Below are 19,011 nucleotides of genomic sequence, written 5' to 3'. Positions count from 1 at the left end.
GGTAGTTTCGCCAGAAAACCTACTTCAAAGGGGTTTCGCCGGCGAAACTACCTTGATGGCTTGCTTCAATGAGTTTTCTTTGGAGAAACCCTTTCATGAAGATAGGTTGAGAGAGGTTTTTCAATGTCACCCCCTATTAAGTAAAAGTTATAAGAAGGATCATAAGGGAATTTTCATAGAAAAGTCTACTCTACATGTGGATTTCTTCAAAAGCCATCCCATTATGTTACTCACCATTCCCAAAGATTCACATAAAGATTTGTGTATAAAATATGCATTGCTATAATACTTTGCATATTTCTAAGTGAAACTATGTTTTCTTCCGAACCATTTTTGCCATATTTTTACAGAGTTGGAAGCCTTTTTTTCCTTCGCTCGGATGCTTGGAACATTTCGCTCAAAAAATGCTCGTCCCCAGATTTGCCATAATCTTGAATAACTGCTTGCATCCGAGCAACAAAAGCTTGCCATGCATAATCCAAACCAATTTGTATCTAACGAGAGAGAGGTTGATTAGCATCAGAGACCAAGGCTTTAAAGTCAACATGCTCCAGATAACGATTATTAATCAGCAAAAGTCTTCGGCAAGGCAATCTGTCAGTGGGAAATTCATTGTCAGTCAAATTTTTGTCCTTCACCTGAGGTGCAGAGGACAAAGGCACAGGAAGAGAAGCATTACCATTTGAGACAGCTTTGCCTTTGCCTTTGCCTTTGTCTTGAACAGAGAAAAACTGTTTGACCCCTTTGTTTTTTACTACAGAAGAGGCATTTGCATTTTTATTCAAAGGCTGAATCATCATTTCAGCTTGCATTGGCATCCGTGGCGCTTGGGAAGGGCATTGTGAAGCCATGTGTCCAAATTGCTTGCATTCCAAAGAAAGCACCTGCAAACAGTCCCCACTTGAGCTTGTAAAAGGCACTCCCCATGGAAGCATTATTCACAGTAACCGAATATGAAGCTAGAGTGGGATTATCTGTGTCCCATAAAATGCAAAAGCGATTCGAATTTTCATTGGGTCGCGGTGGACATACCACCTTATCGAGGGAAGCTACAATTTTAGGTAGAAGAGAAGACAAGCATTGAGGAAAATCCACAACTTCTACCCAAACAGGGAAACGATGCCGAATCAATGCCTGATAATCCCGGGTGGGAGACCAAGGCAAGACATGGACCATCTGCTAGCCATAGAAGAGAGGAGAGTGCTCTAGCAAAACTTGACGGTGCTCCTCATTAGCCATGATGATCTCAAATAGCCCCTCGTTGCATAATGAACTTTTTTGACATAAGAACCCACCTAGGGTTCGAGTCAACCAATTCCTAACACCTGCTGCAGAGCAGGCATCCGTCCTGGGAAGAAAATTATAATGGCATGCTTTGCATACTCCTTAACTGGATCAAAGATATCATCCACGTCCACCATAATGCCAGTGGTGGGAAGTGGATCTTTCCAACCCTTGCGGGTGTCTTCAAACCCCTCATGCATAACCTCATAAATAAGCTGGGCCTCAGCAGAGTCATGAAGGGAATCATCTGAATCCATCACCTGTTTTTGTTTCTTGTTGGAAACCAACTTGTCTTTGTGAAAGGTTTTCTCATAGGAATAATCCGCCATTTGAGTCAAGGAAAAGGAGAAAACAGGAACAAACAGGAAGGCTTGGAAGGAGCAAGGCTTTACATAGAGGAAAGGATAGCACGGACAATACGGATTAACAGAAAGTACGGACATTTCGGATTTCTGACACGCTATACGGATTTTTGACCGTATGAAATTTTGACACGCTGTACGAAATTCTGACACGCTGTACGGATTTCTGACACGTACGGATTTTTGACCGTATGGATTTTTGACACGTTGTACGAAAATCTACAGTACGGCCCTGTACGGAACTGTGGCGGGACCTACAGCAAGACTTTGAAATTTGGCGTGAAAAACAGAGTGGGAGCAGCGCAACTGCACGTGGGCTGGCACGAGAATCGAGAAAGGTTGGGCTGGCTGCAAGGCAGGTCCGCTCCTCACACACACACACATTGATGTCCCTAGCAGCATGCCATTCATGGCTTTCCATACCTTTGTCTCAGGGCATCCAACCGCCAGTCAAAAGGCAAGGAGACGATTGGCCCCCATTGATGTAGACATTTGCCAAGGGGAAGATACAGTTGATATTGGCCTTCACCCCAGGGGATAATCAGTTCCTCCTACCTCGTCCACCGCCCAAGCTACCGCCACCGCTCTCATCCATGCCCGGGAGGCATCTTCCTTTGCCACCGGCACATCTTCCTCTACTGGGTGGGGCTAACATAGGCTCTATAATTTTGCACTGCGCTAGAATACAGAGCACCCAGTGGATACAACATGATGTCTGTAGAACAGCTGTCGAGGGCGGACAATATTGAGCTCCAACTCCTTGATACCATGGCCCAACTCCCTCAAGTACTTCGTACCATTTTGCAATGAAGGCAAGAGCACACAACCTAGCTGTCCTCCTCTCTACTACAGGCTCAGGTCAGGGCACGTGGGAGCCATATGCTCATGATTGCCGCGCAAGCGACTGGGCAAACTGCCCTAGGTAGAGCAGAAGAATACAACGAGGACTTGGAGGTGACCGTCATGAAGCTCAAGGATGACCTCTCCATGAGCGAATCCTTGGTTCAAACCATGGTGGACCAGGTGGACACCAGCCTTAGAACAAGCCGAAGAAAAGCACGCAAGGCACTAGGATGGTTATGAATGACAAATCCAGACGCTCCAGGACCTCCTCTCACAGGAGCGAGCTCTGACCATCGCCTTGTAGAACGAGAATGAACAGCTTCGCGCAGACGGCCAGAGAAGTCAACACTGGAAAAGGTGAATTTTGTCTACTCTCGGCATGTGGAACCCCTTGCATGATCCGATGACTCTAGAGGGAATTCACATTTTGCGATATAGAAATCTGTGGTGGAATGCCTCCACTGGTGGATGCATAGGTAACAGGCATGCTCATCTCTGCTGAACACAATGATGTATTGTTGTAGGTGTGAGTGAAATAGGACTGCCATTGCACCTGACCCATGTTGTTGTAGTGCCACGGACCCACTTGAGCAGCTTTTGCCATGCTTGGTGGATGAATATACTGATTAGTATTCCTTCTCTACATGCAGTAATATTTGTGTGAGTTCAAGGAGTGTTTGCTGCTGTGTCTGAGGGAGAAAGTGAGTGAGGCTTGTCAACGAGTCTTGTGACACCCCTCAGCCTTGAAGGAAGGAGCCCCTCCGGAGAACGAGGCAAACCCCATTTGAGGAAGATGATTTCTGCATTCGGTGAAGAGAAGGCGATTTCAACGATTTCTGTGTTTGTTGAAGAGAGGCGATTTCCCTTCCTAAGCCTTTCGCATCCTCGTCATGACTTTTCGATATCAATTCCAAGCTTTGGAGAGACAGGTAAAAGCTTGATGGCTCAAATTATCCTTTGTGGAAGATGAAAGTTCGGAGCCATCTTGTGGTTAGGTTGATTTGGGTGGTAGTGATGGATTGGGTGACGCGCAATGCAGGCCTTGGCCATCATCATTGGCACATTGCAGATTTTGTTCTCCCTCATATTAAGCTTGTAGACACTTCCTTTGGGGCATAGCATTCTCAAGAACATGTACGAAGTGAACAATACTGCGAGGATTCCAGATCTTGAAGCAGAGCTCTACGATTTGCATATTGATGAGGGGGAATCGAGAGCATGTCACCAAGATTAAGGCGATAAGAGATCAACTCTCTACAATTGGTCAAACAACGATCCAGCCTGAATGGCTAGGCTCTTGCTTGGCATGCTCCCTAGAGACTACAAGGATTTCATCGCGACCATGATTCCAGGGCAACGGTTGCCACAAGTCACATTGGAGGAACTAGTGCCTCTTCTTCTGCAAGAAGAAGCTCAAGAAGAGAAATTCGATGGATCAAGTGACAAGGCCATCCTTGCAAAAGGTAAAGGCAGGAAGGGTAAGTCTGGAAAAGGCAAGCCCAAAGACAACGAGGACTCAAAAGGGGGGGAAGTCAGATGAGAATGTGGACACGAAGAAAAGAAACAAGGATCGGAAATGTTTGTATGCAAAAAGCCAGGCCACATAGCAAAAGGACTTTCAAAAGAAGGCAGTAAATTAGAAGCGAAAGGAATGTGACAAGCCCAAGGAGGAGTCCTACTCAGATTCAAGGAACATGGCGAAAGAGGAGCTCTTTTTGGTCATCAACTCTACAAGGAGTGAGGACAGTGATGGTTGGGCGGAGCCTCCATACACATGTCGTTGGGTGGAGCCTCCAAACACATGTCGTTGGGTGGACAATAAGAATTGGTTCAAGGAGCTCCAACTTACACATCCAGATGACTTGTGACCATTGGGGATAGCAAGAGGGAGCATTCCATTCACCATGGATTCAGGTGAAGCAAGGTATTAACTAATGTTCTTTATGCAAGAATCTCTTGTCTATTAGCCAGATAATCAAAAAAGGATGGAGGTGGAGTTCGATCATCGATCCTTTCAAAGGATATGGGTAAGGTGCTTGCAAGAGGAACAGAGGAGCATAGACTGTACAGAGATCAGAGCCTTGATGTCTCAAGCAGGTACATAGGCGATTCAAAGTTGTGGCATGAGAGGTTAGGGCATGTGAGCTATGGACTCTTTCATAAATGAAGAAAGCTGGACTTTGTAATGAAGGGGAAAATTAGAGTAGCTTTAGAGGCCTCTTAGGTGGGAAATGTGGATGGACTATATAAGTCCCCACACACCCCTATTTGTGTAGTTTTGGATGTGACATCTAATCCTATCTCCCCCTTTTCTGCCATCTCTGGCCCTTCACTGGTATCACATTGTCTGGTACAAGCACCTGCTCCCAGAAGGTCTGCTGGTATAGGCAACGAGTTGTGGCATCAACTACAAGTCAAGCAAACCACTCAGACTCCAAGCCAGCGACTCCTAACAACCAGACGTGGCCCTTTGCACTAGCTTGACTCAGTCCCTTTGCACCAGCTCGGATTGTTGGCTGCAACATTGCTCCCAACTCCATACGAATCCCAGCTCCATACTTGGCCCATCCAATCCAAAAGGAGAAGTCCAATCCCAAGGCATCCCTCATGCCCATGGGGCATGTGCCATCAACGAGACCCAGCCCTGGTTGCGTCGCCACCCGTGTCGTGTTGACGAGCTCGTGTGCTAGTCGTCACCAGTCTCATCGCTCGTTGCCGTGAGGTTCATCCCGTCAGTCTAGTTGCGACGCCCGTGCGCCCGCCTTACGCCACGCCCGCGCCCATGTGCTGCCCTACGCGACGCCCTTGCCACTTCATCAATTGTCCCTCTAAGCTTCACTATCGACTTTCTTTTAGTAGTTCTACACAATATATCAAGTGCTCACTGCATGGTTTTCCTTGCCTGCATTTGAGTATCTCTCTCTCTCGGAAAACCACCATGCCACCCAAGCGTGCCCCACGGGATACATTGCATGATAGTGATGAGGCTGCTCAGCATGAGCAATTGCCTTCCACAGCTGGTGGTACAAAGATCCCTACAACTCAGCCTCTCTCTATGTATCTCGCGAAGCGTAGGCAGCGCAGACACAGTTTTTGGATACCCTTGCTTCTATGCTCTAGGGTGCTTTTCGCCAAGTTCAACCAACAGCTTACCACGGCCATGGCTATGCAGGATACAGCTCTTGCCTAGATGGGACAGCAGCTCGAGCATCAGATTGGTCAGGCTGTGCAGGACAAGAGCAAGCAGGCCCCCCACACCCCAGTGAGGGGACCACTCAGACAATTGGGATGTTTTGTCTGCTCCACGCAGGGATTTTATGGCAAATGCTTTCCGTGTCTATGAGCATCAGTCTTCTTGATGGTTGCATGTACCCCAGCATGGGGATTATCTAGATTTGGATGATGCATTGTTTGTGCCGCAGAGCACCTTCTTGCAGGATGTGAGGCCATCTTTTGACTCACAGTTTTCTGCATCTATGCAGGCTGAGCCATCTCTTTTGGGCATACCGGTTGGTATGCATCCGGTTAGTGTTCCTTTCACCGCACCAGCGAGTATGCCCTTTGGCATGCCATCATTCCGGAGAGATGCATTTGGCAGAGAGACCCAGCCAAGAGTTCATGCACTTATCGCTCCGCCAATGAGCGCATACAACCAGACACAGCGAGTGCATCAGATGGCAGCAGCTACTATGCAACAAGGGGTTAGTGGTGGGCAGCAGGCCACTTTTGATGAGATGTTGTAGATTCCTTGCGTTCATATAAGGCCCTACCTGAAACCATCAAACTTGAGATGTCCTTCTCCATTATGTGAACCTCAAGCGTGATGATGCCCGCACTTCCGGAGGTTACACACACAGGAATTATGCAGCCAAGGATATCAAGGACAAACTCACAGTGCATAAGTTCAAAGGGGACACTCGCACACCTATTGAACTGGAGGAGTGGCTTACGAAGCTGGAAGATTATTTCCGCTTCTACCCAAAGCAAGATGAGGACCAGGTATGCACATGCAGGACTATACACATACTTGGTGGCGTTATATGAGGGACTCGCCTCAGAGGCCAGCCACATGGAAGGAGTTCATGGAGTTGATGATCACCACATTTGTATCTCCGCTCAGATTGGAGCAATACCTGGCACTCTATGCATTGTCGCAGACTGGCACCGTCCAAGAGTCTTGCAGCGCTTTTGGAGACTTTCCTTGTTTGTACATGACGTATCTAAGAGAGGGAAGCTGCCGTGTTTCATCTAGGGATTGAGTCCTTCTCTCGCTATAGATGTGAAGGTACATAACCCTCAAACAGCTGAGCGTGTAGCCCAATTGGCAGAGGTGTTTGAGCCCAAATATGCCAGCAAGTATAAGATGGCAATGGGCAGCGCATATGGGAATGCAAATGAGGCTGAGAAGAAGCCTAAGGTGATTGATTGGCATGAAAGGAAATCAGCAGCAGCATTATTTCTGAGGTTTCCCACTATTACAGGCAGCAAGATGCCGTATGCTAAGCCATATAGGTCATTTGATGCTAAGCTAGGAGCTAAGACAAGTGTTGCAAATGAAAAATCAGAATTTAAACAACACACCAGAGCTATTATGGACAGCATAAAGCGGGCAAACTTATGCTTTAAGTGTGGTGAGAAGTGGACTCCTGAGCATCGGGAAGTTTGCAAAATGCGTAACAGTGGTACTGCAAAACTCAGCATGATTATTGAAATATCGGATGATGAGGATTTAATGGATGCTTTTGAGACTTTGGATGCCACTCATGACCATTTTGGTTCACTGCTACTGAAGCCTCTGAAAGCCTCGTGACTTCTATAGAGTGTGGCAGATTCTTTCTTCTGTAGATCTCAGTATAGTCTTCCTTGACTCTGATTTTACCCAGCAGCCTTGGCTGGATGTCCTGGCTCTTTTCTGATCAGTTTTTCCCATGCTTGGTGGATGAATATACTGAGTACTATTCCTTCTCTACATGCAGTAATATCTGCCTGAGTTCAGTGAGTGTTTGCTGCTGTGTCTGAGGGAAACAGTGAGTGTTCCAAGTCTATTCTACACAGTTAGGGTTGCTGTCCAAACAGTCCCTAAATCTAACACATCTAGCCGTCCATCAATGCATCTCTCTGTCATATGTGCAGACATCCAAGTCTAACTATATAGTCCAGGTATACCCCTCTCTGGGCTTTGATAAGTCTCTATGGATAGCATTGAGTAGAGGCCGCCATTATGCAAAAGCAAAAGTACTGGCCTCGTACCACTGTTTGGTAATCGGAGAGGGCCTCTGATTCTCAATATTGACTCCCGTATGGACTGGCCAATCACGCTTAGTCTTGGCTTTGATGACCTTAATTACGTTCTCTTTTGGCTGTGCACGGCTTGGAGAGAGGCCTAGTTGCGGCGGACAGCAGCACCATTGAGCAAAAGTGAAAGTCTATGAAGGATAGTGCTAGCCCAAGGCAATAGTTGGTGAGGTGGGAGTCAATTGATAGGTATGGGTGGGTGCATGGTTGTTTTGGGTCGCATACCTAAAGATTAGTGTCTTAGGTACGTTACGTACATTTAGTACTAAAGGTGTGTTTTAGATACGAAAGGTTTTTTTGGGGGGTTGTGGAAAGGGGAAAGGGGAAGGGGGGGGGAGGGGGGTAAATCGTCCTATGTCACCAACCTTTCCTAACTAGGCACGACTAGACATTTAAGTCACTTAAAACTCGCTAACCAACGACCAATGCCTTACTCCTATCTTCCTAACCTAAGGAGCGCACCCCCCCCCTCCCCCCAACCTTCTTTTAAAGGTTATATGACACCATACTATCATTGATTTAACAATCAGCCTCATGGATCTTAAGTAAAGGCTTGGAGAAAAAGGTTTTAAGTTAAAGAAATCTTTGTACGGATTAAAGCAAGCACTTTGTGCTTGGTACTCGAGGGTAGATGAACATTTTCTGAGAACGTTTTAGTAGATAGTTCATCTCATTTTTAGCCATATACAAAGCATGATGATAAAGGCAATATAGTTCTTGTCGTCTTATATGTTGACAACATGGTCATCACTAGAAAGAATGAGGAACAAATGAAATATGCCAAAGATGATCTCAATAAAGCTTGCGACAACTGGCCTCCATTGCCCACATTAAAGGATAATCCTTCAAATTGTGCTGTCTCCTTCATAACAACTTGCAAGCTGGAAATGCTGGTGTAATGTCACTCCAATGGCATGTTGAACCGGTAGCAGATAACAGATGCATATGCTTTCTAAATCACTTGAACATGGCAAGGAGTTCGTGCAGGTTCATTTCAGGACAACTTGGATGATGGGAAGGCAATAACTCGTGTTTGATAGTCTAAGTGTGCACATGAGATTCTTGTGCGCAGAGATACTATTACATTTGTAGGCCTTTTGCTTTTGCTAAACTATTTTAAGAATCTTACAATCTGAGCTCCTTTTGGAAAGGGAGGGTATGATCCAGGAAGCGAATGCCTGTATCCTGTAGGGAGTCATAGAGCTTTTGTCTAGCTATTCATCAATTAAATGTGCACATTATTTAGAATTTTTTCCTTTTGGAGCATTTATTGCTCTTCCATGCCCTTGGTCTTTCATAGTTTCGTTTTCATGTTCCTGCATTTGATGTTGCAATGCAGTGATATTAATATTCTGACATTTCTAGAATCTTTTTTTTTTGTGTGCAGGACTTTTGACCGGCCTTGTTATTGATTCAGGCGATGGAGTCACTCATGTGGTGAGTTGTCATCATATGTGGTTGGGTTGAGATTTGACTTTCCTTTTCTATCTGATATGTTTCCTCTGTAAAGCATACCAATGCCCATCACAATGTCAGTGTGGCATTTCAATTTCATTCTTGCTCAAAACCCTGTATCAGGACAATGTAGATATTCTGTTTCTAAGTATTGCACACTTTGAATCTTCTTATATTTGAAAAAACATCAAGACTGAAGTTTTGTGGATCTGGAGACGGTTAATTGGTGTCGCATACAATTTGGCATGACGAACAATTCGTAAAAGTTTCCAGGATAATTTAATTGATAGGATGCTCAAATGCTCCATCTCCCTTGGTCTGGATTGGACCAAAATGCTGACATCCTCATGGGATTATGTTTTCTTCCTTCGTTTATGGACTTCTGTTGGTATTTGAAGAGTCTTTTCTTTTCAGTGGCTCAGATTATCGTTTGATATATCTTTTTGTGGTACAATGGAAACTGAGCGTTAGAAGCAGTTGGCAAGGACTGGAACTTTAGCAGTCAGTTTTAGTTGGCTTCTTTTGCTCTGAAAGCAGAGGGGAATCAAATTTGTATATCTTTTTTGAAATACCTGGGTTCTCAGGAAGCCCCCACTCTTCCAAAAAAAAGAGAAACTGTCATTGTACCATTTTGCACCAATCTGTGTGAGCAATCTTATCTTCACACATTCTGGATTCCCAGAGAACATTCCAGAAGTCGAAAAGTCGGTCTTGTTAAGACTACTGCTTTGTTTATCACCTGGAAAATTTGAGGATCCCTACATACATACGTGCATATGTATATTGTGTGTGTGTGTGTGTGAGGCTAGTGTGTGTGTGTGTGTGTGTGTGTGTGAGGGTGCGATGGAGACCTCCTCCTTTGCCCTGCCAGCCTCGTCTTCCTCCCCGTTTACGTCCGTGCAGTCACCCTCGACGTCCCTGCTGCCTACCTTGCCTTCTGTACAGCAGCCGTCAGCTGTATGGCCTTCCGTACAGATTCCATGCACCCTGCAGCCCCCCGTACAGCCCCCCGTACAGTTCCCTGTACAGCTCCCGTGCTCCCTGCACATCCCCGTACAGCCTGTACAGCCTTCTGCTCTGCTCCACTGCCCCGTACAGCCTTTTCTGCAGACCCCGCTACAGGTTCCTTGTGATCCGGTTCTTGTTGTTGCGTTGATGCCTGAAGTAGATCTGTCTGATTCTTCTTCGATGCTGCACCATTCTGATGATATGCAAGCACTAGAAGACCATCTACAGTTTCCTTTTAGCTCCAGATACTATTTTTGAGGATGCAAATATTACTGTGGAGTTTCATGTTCCTTCCACTGAGAAGCTTGTTGAGATGCATGATCCTTTATCGAGCCTCTCAGCTTCGGATCCAGATGTTCCTTTTTCTTTGGAGTCCTTTCATCCTTGGTTGCAGCAGATTTTTGACCCTGTGGTTCAGAAGTTTCAGCTACCCGCTTATTTTAAGAAGAATCACAAGGGGACAAAACAACTCTGTTTTATTGATGCATTGTCACTCCCTTGCATCAGTTTTTACAGGCCAATAGTTTGAAAATGGATCATGTTTTGTTGGATTCTCCTCCAACTGATATGTAATTTTTTTACTTGGTTGCCTCATGAGTTTTTCTCTGTGAGGTTTTACTTGTAAATTTTCACCTTGTACTTATTGGTGGGTTTTCACCTCTTTTTGAGGTTTCCCACGCATAAATAAAAGATTTCACTAAAAAAATGTGTGTGTGTGTGTGTGTGTTGTAGTTCCTTTCTTGGTGCATCTGGAGCAGCAAACTCCCTCTCAAGAAAAGGCTTCCTATGGCGCTATATGGTTGGGGCTTTACTGGTGGGATGTTTCTTGGTCACCAGGCACCTTGCTTCCTCAACTTGCCGCACGTGCTCTCATGCAAGAGAGATGGTCTTGCATCTGTTTTGGACCTGTCTTTTGCACATGATTTTTTTTTCCGATTGATGACAGGGCTTCGATCTCGTTTTCCATCCACTTCTTTTGGGAAGCAGTTTTGGTTGTTTCGAAGATATGTTTCTATTTCAGAATATGATCATCTCTTCTCATGGTGTCGATATTGGGCTCTTTGGTCATTGTATCGTGCTCATACCATTCAATTGTATGAGCACTCTTAGTGAATGTCTCCCGATACTTTTGAGCTTCTTTGCTTCGGTCTCTACGGGATGCTCATTCCTTTGGAGACCTTCCTTAGGCCCAATTGGAAGATTTTTATTACTGTTTTTAGTTATGAGTAGTAGCTGTCTCACTCTAAGACAACTATGAATGCAAATGCTTTCTTAATGCAAAATTTCTTATACAAACAAAAGTGTGTGTTGCAGTCCATTATAATGGCGTATGTGAGTTTCGTTTGCCACTTGTTCGTTTTTCTTTTTCAAATATTGAGACCTTTTTCCAGGGCTATGGAGTGCCTTTGGTGCACTTAAACTAACCATAAGGCACTTAGGCTCCTCAATTACAATTATGTTTGCTCACCCACGCTGCATTGGGGTTTCAATATCTTAAACATTCGTACTCTTTTGATAGCTCACAAGGCCACACTTTTGCTTACTTTTTTGAAGAAGTCTCAGCCATGGACAGTTATGCTCTCTTGTCTGATTGCCTGACTACGTACTAATGCTTTTGGCCATTGGATCCCTGCTATAGCAGATTTTATTTTTGGGAATCTATAGGGTCTTATTCCTTTGTGTCCCTTTTCTACTCGATTGCTCTATGATTGGCAGCACCTTGTGGCCTATCTACATTGGTCAGACTGTCCTCCGGATCCTAGGAATACCCTCCGTCTACAGAGCATTCAACGGAGATGTGTCTTTACTCCCCCTTTAGCTCATCTTCAGCCTAAAAAGGCTTATTTTCTACATTGTCTTGGTATTTCTATGGTGGATGATGTGGTCAATGATCGGGGTCTCATACTTTCCTTTCCTCAAACCTGGCGACAGTCTTGTTTGGGTTTGCATAACAGGCATATTTGGCGTATTGTCACCCCCATGCGACAACCTTTTCCGATTGTCCTCCACCTCTTGCTACTCTTTCTTTGGTGGATTGGAAGTTTGATCAGGGCCTCTTGCGTTATTCTCCTTTTTCGTTTGCAGATCTTTCGGCCAAGAAAGCTTATACTCCCACAGTTGTGGATTCAGGAGTAGTGGGAATCGTATTTGGCATATTGACAAACCTCTTACTTGGTGGAAGGCTTGTCTCAGCTGCATCTAGAACAACAAACTTCCTCTCAGACATTGGCTTTTCTTGTTGCGTTTTTTGGTAGGCGCACTACCAATGGCTCTTTGTTGGCTACCAGGCATATAGCTTCCTCAGCTTGGCCATCTTGTTCACATCCCAGGGAGACAATCCTGCATCTGCTCTGGACTTGCCCGGCTATTTGTGATTTTCTTCCTACCCGCTCGTAGCATTCATTTGTATGGGCTCTCCTCGGTGGATGTTTATTGTTTCTTCTGTTCCTCCTTGCATCGGTCCCTTTAGGACAAGCATTCTTGTGGAGATCTTCCTCTAGCCCAACTAGAAGTGTTCTATCACAATTTTTAGTTTTTGAGTAGTAGTTGATCCTTTCTAGAGCAACTATTAATGTACATTTTTCCTTAATGAGATATTGCTTTTTACCCCCCCACAAAAACAAGTGTGTGTGCACATGCGTGTGCGTCTCTGAGCGCGGTTCCCTACTGCTTGCTTTGGCAAGCTTTTTTGGCTCTTCAGGATTTACCCATGGAGGCAAGCGTTTGATCTTTTTTTCACTTGGGTTCGATATTGCGGACTCTCGACTCTATGGAAAGATAGAAATCATAGAGTCTTTGGAGAGTCTACTTTTTCCAAGTTTCATTACTTCCGGATGTCACTTGGGCAATCTTTCTGTGATTGCTTGTCTGTTCATTAAATGGATTACTCTGTTTACTTATTGTTAGCACTTAGCCCTGGTATGTGCATTGTAGGTCAGGTCAACTCATAGAGTTGACTTCATTGGTCAACCATATGGTTGACTTGGGGGCCATATAGGCCACCCTTTGTATTTTCTCCTCATCCATATGAGCAGTAGTACGTTTTGCTCCAGCTTGTTGTTTGCTTCTCGCACTCCACTCCCGTTCCATTGCCTCCTGCACCCAACAGTGGTATCAGAGCAGTGTTCTAGATTCATCATGCTCCCCTTGCCTGCATCACCTTCAGTCAGGTTCCATTCGCTCTAGTCATCGTCAACTCCCGTACTTGCTCATCGTACCATTCGTACGAATCAGCTTGCAGGCTGTTCATCGTCCATACAAATTTGTGCTGCAGGAGGCCCCTCGCCAAACATTTGTGTTGCATCAGCCATCGCCAATCGTATGCTTTGGGATATTGTCCGTACAACTTGCGTTAAGCATCTGTATAGCCCACGTGAACATCCGTACAAGTGGCGTGAATCATCCGTACAACATAGGTTCAACTTATGCTAGATTGAAGCATTTTTCCGTATGCTAATCTCTGTGGTAATCGTCCGTATGGTGCTTCACCGTACAATCATTCAATAGTGTTGTACAACTTTGTACGAACGACTGTACGTCTGTACGTACATCCTACCGCATAACTTACATATACTACAATCTGATCAACTACAATCTGCCGCACCTGCATTGTCATTGTGAATCGGTACAATTTTTTGCTCTTGGAAACATTTGCAGTTTTTTTCAATACTCTTGACCTTGTACCTACTAGACCTGCCAAAATTTAAGGCATTTGACTGGAAATTGCAGTCACATTACCAATTTTGGGACTTTTCTTGATTTTTTTCCCTTTTATTGCAATTTTTCCTTCAGAAATTGGAGCTTTTCACACTGGGCTTCAATTTTGCAAATGACAAGGATTTTGGTAAATTTGCAGGCTTTTTTCCACTCAATGTGTGTGAAATTCAAAGCAATTTGATCTAAGGCATTTTGGCATTTGGCAGATATTGCATTGGCATTTAGCAGACATTGCATGCACATTGGCTTGGAATTGCAGCACATTGAGTCACATTTGCAAGTTGCAGCACAATTTGGGGCTTTTCCCAATATGCCCTCTTTTTGGCATATTTGCCCTCTCTTAATTTGGGGCTTTTGCGAGACGTGCTGTCCATTGCAATGACATTTGCTTTATGCAGCTAAATTTGGGTATATTATGGATTTGCCCCTTGATTTGGGCTTGTTGTCTTGCCAGATTTAAGGCACACAGCCTCCATTTGGGACATTTACAGCTCGATTGATCATTGGATACATTTGCAGCCCCTTGTTTTGGGCTGATATTTTTGCAAGACAGCTATCTTCGGCAAGGGGTCCTTTTACCGGACAGATATTGTTTTGCAGGTCATATTTTCTGGGACAGCACGTGCATTTAGCTCATTGTTTGAGCAATCAATTTTTGGTTGGTCACCGCCTGACATTTGCTTCATTTTTGGACAGCCAGCTCATTTTGCAGTGAAAGCCTTGAGGCTATTCTTGAGCCGCATTTTTCCTTCAGGGATTTAGTTTTGCAATGGGATACAACGATTGGATGGGTACGTTCTCCGCCGAGGACAAGCTCGATGGACCCAATTATCTCATGTGGTCATACATAGCGAAACATTTGCTGGTTGCCAAAAACTTTTGGGATATTGTCTCAGGATCGGACCTTCGACCTCCCTTTGTGGCTTCCACTCTGGCTATTGGTACAGCTAGTGCAGCCACCTCTGGATCTACTCACTCTTCTACTAGCCCCTCCTCACTTGCCAGATGTGATGGTGGAGATGCCCAAGCGCATTTTATTATTGCTTTTGCAGTCAAGAATGTGTGGGACATCTTGGCTAACCTTTACCAGGTTCGCAATGAGGCACGTGTTGCTTTCTTACGCAGGCAATTGGAGAATGTCAAAATGGAAGAGGGGGACAGCATGGATGCATACATCACAAAAATCAAGGATTTTCAAGAGTAGCTCATCAATGTGGATGAAATTATTCCAGATGCTTAGGTAGTGTCCACGACACTCATGAGTCCTACCAGGGTTTGCTACTCCATTGAGGTTGGTTGCCATGGGCAATCCCAACACTTATAATTTTGACCAGCTTGTTTCCCTTCTCCTACAGGAGGACTAGAGTCGCACAAATCGTGCTGCCTCTCAAATTGCAAATAGGCTTTTGTCACTATCACAAAAAACGGGCAAAATTACAGCAAACCAAAGTGAAAGGGATTGGCCAGGTCGAGGTCACTTTAGTTTCAGGTGATGCGGTCACGCTCATGGATGTTTTGTTTGTCCCAGATATCAAGAAGAACCTCATCTCCATTTCAGCCATATCTTTGAATGGCTTTCGGGTTCTCTTTTATGGTTATGGATGTGCCGTGTATGGCAACATGTACAATGAATGCATAGTACTTACTGGGTCACTTTCTTCTAGGCTGTATCATCTTGATGTTTATGACAAACAGCCTGCTATAGAGGCAAATTTGGTGGCTGAATCTGTAATTTCAGATTCCCAGTTATGGCATGCGAGGTTGGGTCACCTCAACTACAAAAGCCTGGTTAAAATGCATTCACATGACCTGGTGGTTGCTCTCCCACCCATGCATGCACCAGTTAAACATGTTTGTGAGGGATGCTTGTTGGGCAAAATGCGCCGTTTCTCATTTCCAAAGGATGGGACAATTAGTGCATCCAGGAAGCTTCACCTTGTGCATAGTGATGTGTGCGGGCCGATGCTGATAGCATCTCTTGGGGGCTACCATTACTTTTGTACCTTTGTGGATGACTACATCAGATTCACTTGGATATATGGCATGAAGGCCAAATTTGATGTGTTCTCATGCTTCTAACATTGGCTTGCCATGGCTGAAAATGAATCCGAGAGCAAGCTTCTTACTCGATGCACTGACAAGGGGGGGGGGGGTACATGTCCCATGAATTCTCTGATTTTTTTGCAGCTCGGGGTATTATTCATAAATGTACTGTGCCTTTTACTCCGCAACAGAATGGGCCGTCAGAGAGAAAAATCGGTCAGAGATGGAAATGAGCTGGTGCATGCTCAAAGGGAAGTCTTTGCCAAATAAGTTTTGGTTGGATGCTATCATGTGTTCCAACTATGTGCTCAATCGGGTACCCACAAAGGCATTGAAGACTATCACACCTTACGAGGCATGGCAAACCTAAAATTTCTCATATGCGGGTGTTTGGGTCATTGGCTTATGGTCATGTGCCATCTCAGCTGGGGCATAAGCTTGAAGAGAAAGTTGTAAAATGCATATTCATTGGCTACAACGTAGAGAGCAAGGAATACAAGTTGTATCAGCCCAGCACAGGCAAGGTCATAGTCAGTAGGGATGTTATATTCGCTGAAAATGTGCCTTTACCTTTGTTGGAATGCAAAAGACAGCCTATTGTTGATATCTCAGATGTCTTTGAGACATTGTTTCCTCTCTTTCAGTCGCCCACAATTTTAGAGCAGCCAGTGCAGAGTGTTGTGCCATACACTTCTAGCAATGTACATCCTCCACTAGTAGCTCTTGCTGAGCTTGATCTGCCTTCAGTTGATGTATTGAGCAAGCAGTTGCATAGGAGAGTGCTGTCGTTAGACAGAAAAAATCAGTCCTAAGATGGCTTTTGGACACACTCAGGGACAGCAAACAAGCTGAACCTTTGCCATCCCCTACTAGAGGTGCGCATAAACAGATGCATGGCAACTATTTGGCTGTAGCCTTGGTTGCTACTGCTTGCAATGAGGAAACTTTATGTCACAAGGATACCTTTGACAGCAAGGAATGGATGGATGCCATGAATGCTGAGCTTGAGTCCATTCATGCAAACAACACTTGGTTTTTAGTTGTGTGACTTGCCAACTGGCAAGCGTGCCATAGGCACAAAGTGGGTCTACAAGGTGAAAAGGAAAGCTGATGGTAGTGTTGACCATCTCAAGCCCGCTTGGTTGCAAAGGGCTATGCACAGCAACACAGCATTGACATTGAGGAGACCTTTGCTCCCACATCACGTATCACTACTATCAAGTGTGTTATTGCTATGGCATCTAATTGGCATTGGGAGGTTCAGGCACCGCGGATTTTGACGTAGAGTTCCTTGACCTTGGGAAGAGTTGTACCACCTTGGACCCCTCTCCAAATTGTGGACTAGGCCGCCCCAGGAAGAAGATGTCCTTCTTAGAGCCCTCAGATGATGAGATGGCAGGCCCATCAATAGAGAAGACAAAGATCTGGCAAGAGTAAGTGGTTGCCCTCGTATTTCCCTATCGGCTTAGGGCAAAAGAAGACTATTCGGTCATTCAAGACCTTGCTCATCGGTCTTTGAGCATCACGCTTCCTCAACTAATAGCATTAAGCCCTAAGGTGAGACGTGAGTTGCAGCAAGGGCTCTCAACAAGGAGAAGGAAGAAAAAGGGAAAGGTACGAGAGATTTCTTCTATCTCTAAAGAAGTTGATCGGCACTTGCATAGAGTAGATGTTATCATAGATACTTCGCAGATCTTTTCACGAAAGCTTTACCACAGCCCAAGTTCGAGGCATTTTGACATGCTTTACACTTGGCTCCTTTTATTACGTGAGGGATCACGTACATATCATAGGTTGCTATATTCCTTTGGGACGAATATGTGCAACCATGATGTAGTTTTCAGGTTTTCCTACGATGTTTCAGGAGTTGACTTCATTGGTCAACCATATGGTTGACTTGGGGGCCATATAGGCGAGCCCTTTGTATTTACTCCTTATTCATTTGAGTAATACTACGTTTTGCTCGAGCTTGTTGTTTGCTTTCCGCACTCCACTCCCGTTCCATTGCTTCCGGCACCCAACAATTGTCTTATACTGAAATCTTCTAACATTGTAAATTACATGCCTCCTCTTTCGGGATTGCTTCTTGTAATTTTAACATACATGGATTTCACTTTTTTTGAAGTGTGTGTAGAACATACACACACATATATATATACGTATATAGATATATATACACACGTGTGTGTGTGGTGTGTGGAGAAGTGCCTTTTTTACTAGAATCTTTTCATCCCATGTTACAACAGGTTTTTGATCCTGTGATTCAGAAATTTCGGGTACCAACCTATATCAAGAAGAATCACAAGTTCAGAAAGATGTGCTTTGTCAACTGTGTGATGATTCAATGCTTTTGCCCTCCACTACTGGACTTTCTTTATGCCGAGTTCTCCCCCCCCGAACCCTTGCTTCAAAGCATTCGCCAGGAACAACAGCTAGCAGTGTATCCTTAGCAGACCGTTAAATGATAGTCAAGTTGAGAGGAACTGTCAGAGTATGGAAGATATGTTGTGTGGTGTTACAGCTTACAAGAGAAAGAAAAGAAAGAAAGGTTATTAAAGTCTTCAGAAGACCGATGGGTCTATGAGACTATGAGAAACCTGATACAAGCAAAGCTGAAAGGGAGGAGCTACTAAAGGAGCCATACTAAAAAGCTAAATGCCATAGTCATAAAAACATTAATGGTAACATCATATCAGTATCAATATGACACATTCCCTGACTAATCTCTCTTTCTTTCCAACGATTCACAGACGAAATTCACAGGCGCTAGCATCGTATTTTGCCACCCAGCCTATCTCATGGATGGCATGCATACAAAGATACGTAATTTCTATTTCTTCATGCCTATCCACAAGCCCTCAGTTCCCTAGATGGTTCCCCCTGTCACATGTCATCATTTTAGACCTTTAGCTTGGTACACCATTTACCCCTCTCTTGGGGCACAATTCAAACATTTGCCCCTTGGCATTTTTACACATTTAGGTGCACCTAGGCCTTAGCATTC

General features: G+C 44.7%; 1 protein-coding gene across 1 annotated transcript in view; it reads left to right on the top strand.

Annotated features, from left to right (window-relative positions):
* Positions 1-19,011, top strand: part of ARP2 (actin related protein 2) — a 101,953-nt gene that overhangs the window by 60,501 nt on the left and 22,441 nt on the right. The window contains exon 6 of the mRNA XM_087369699.1: positions 9,172-9,221. Within this exon, the coding sequence (XP_087225825.1) occupies positions 9,172-9,221 (50 nt within the window). The remainder of the gene's footprint in view (positions 1-9,171; positions 9,222-19,011) is intronic.

The sequence above is a fragment of the Dipteris shenzhenensis genome, chromosome 31, assembly GCF_047967505.1.
Source record: "Dipteris shenzhenensis isolate YYH24624 ecotype China chromosome 31, Dip_SZ_1.0, whole genome shotgun sequence".
Taxonomy (NCBI): domain Eukaryota; kingdom Viridiplantae; phylum Streptophyta; class Polypodiopsida; order Gleicheniales; family Dipteridaceae; genus Dipteris; species Dipteris shenzhenensis.
This window is presented reverse-complemented; position numbering and strand designations above follow the sequence as displayed.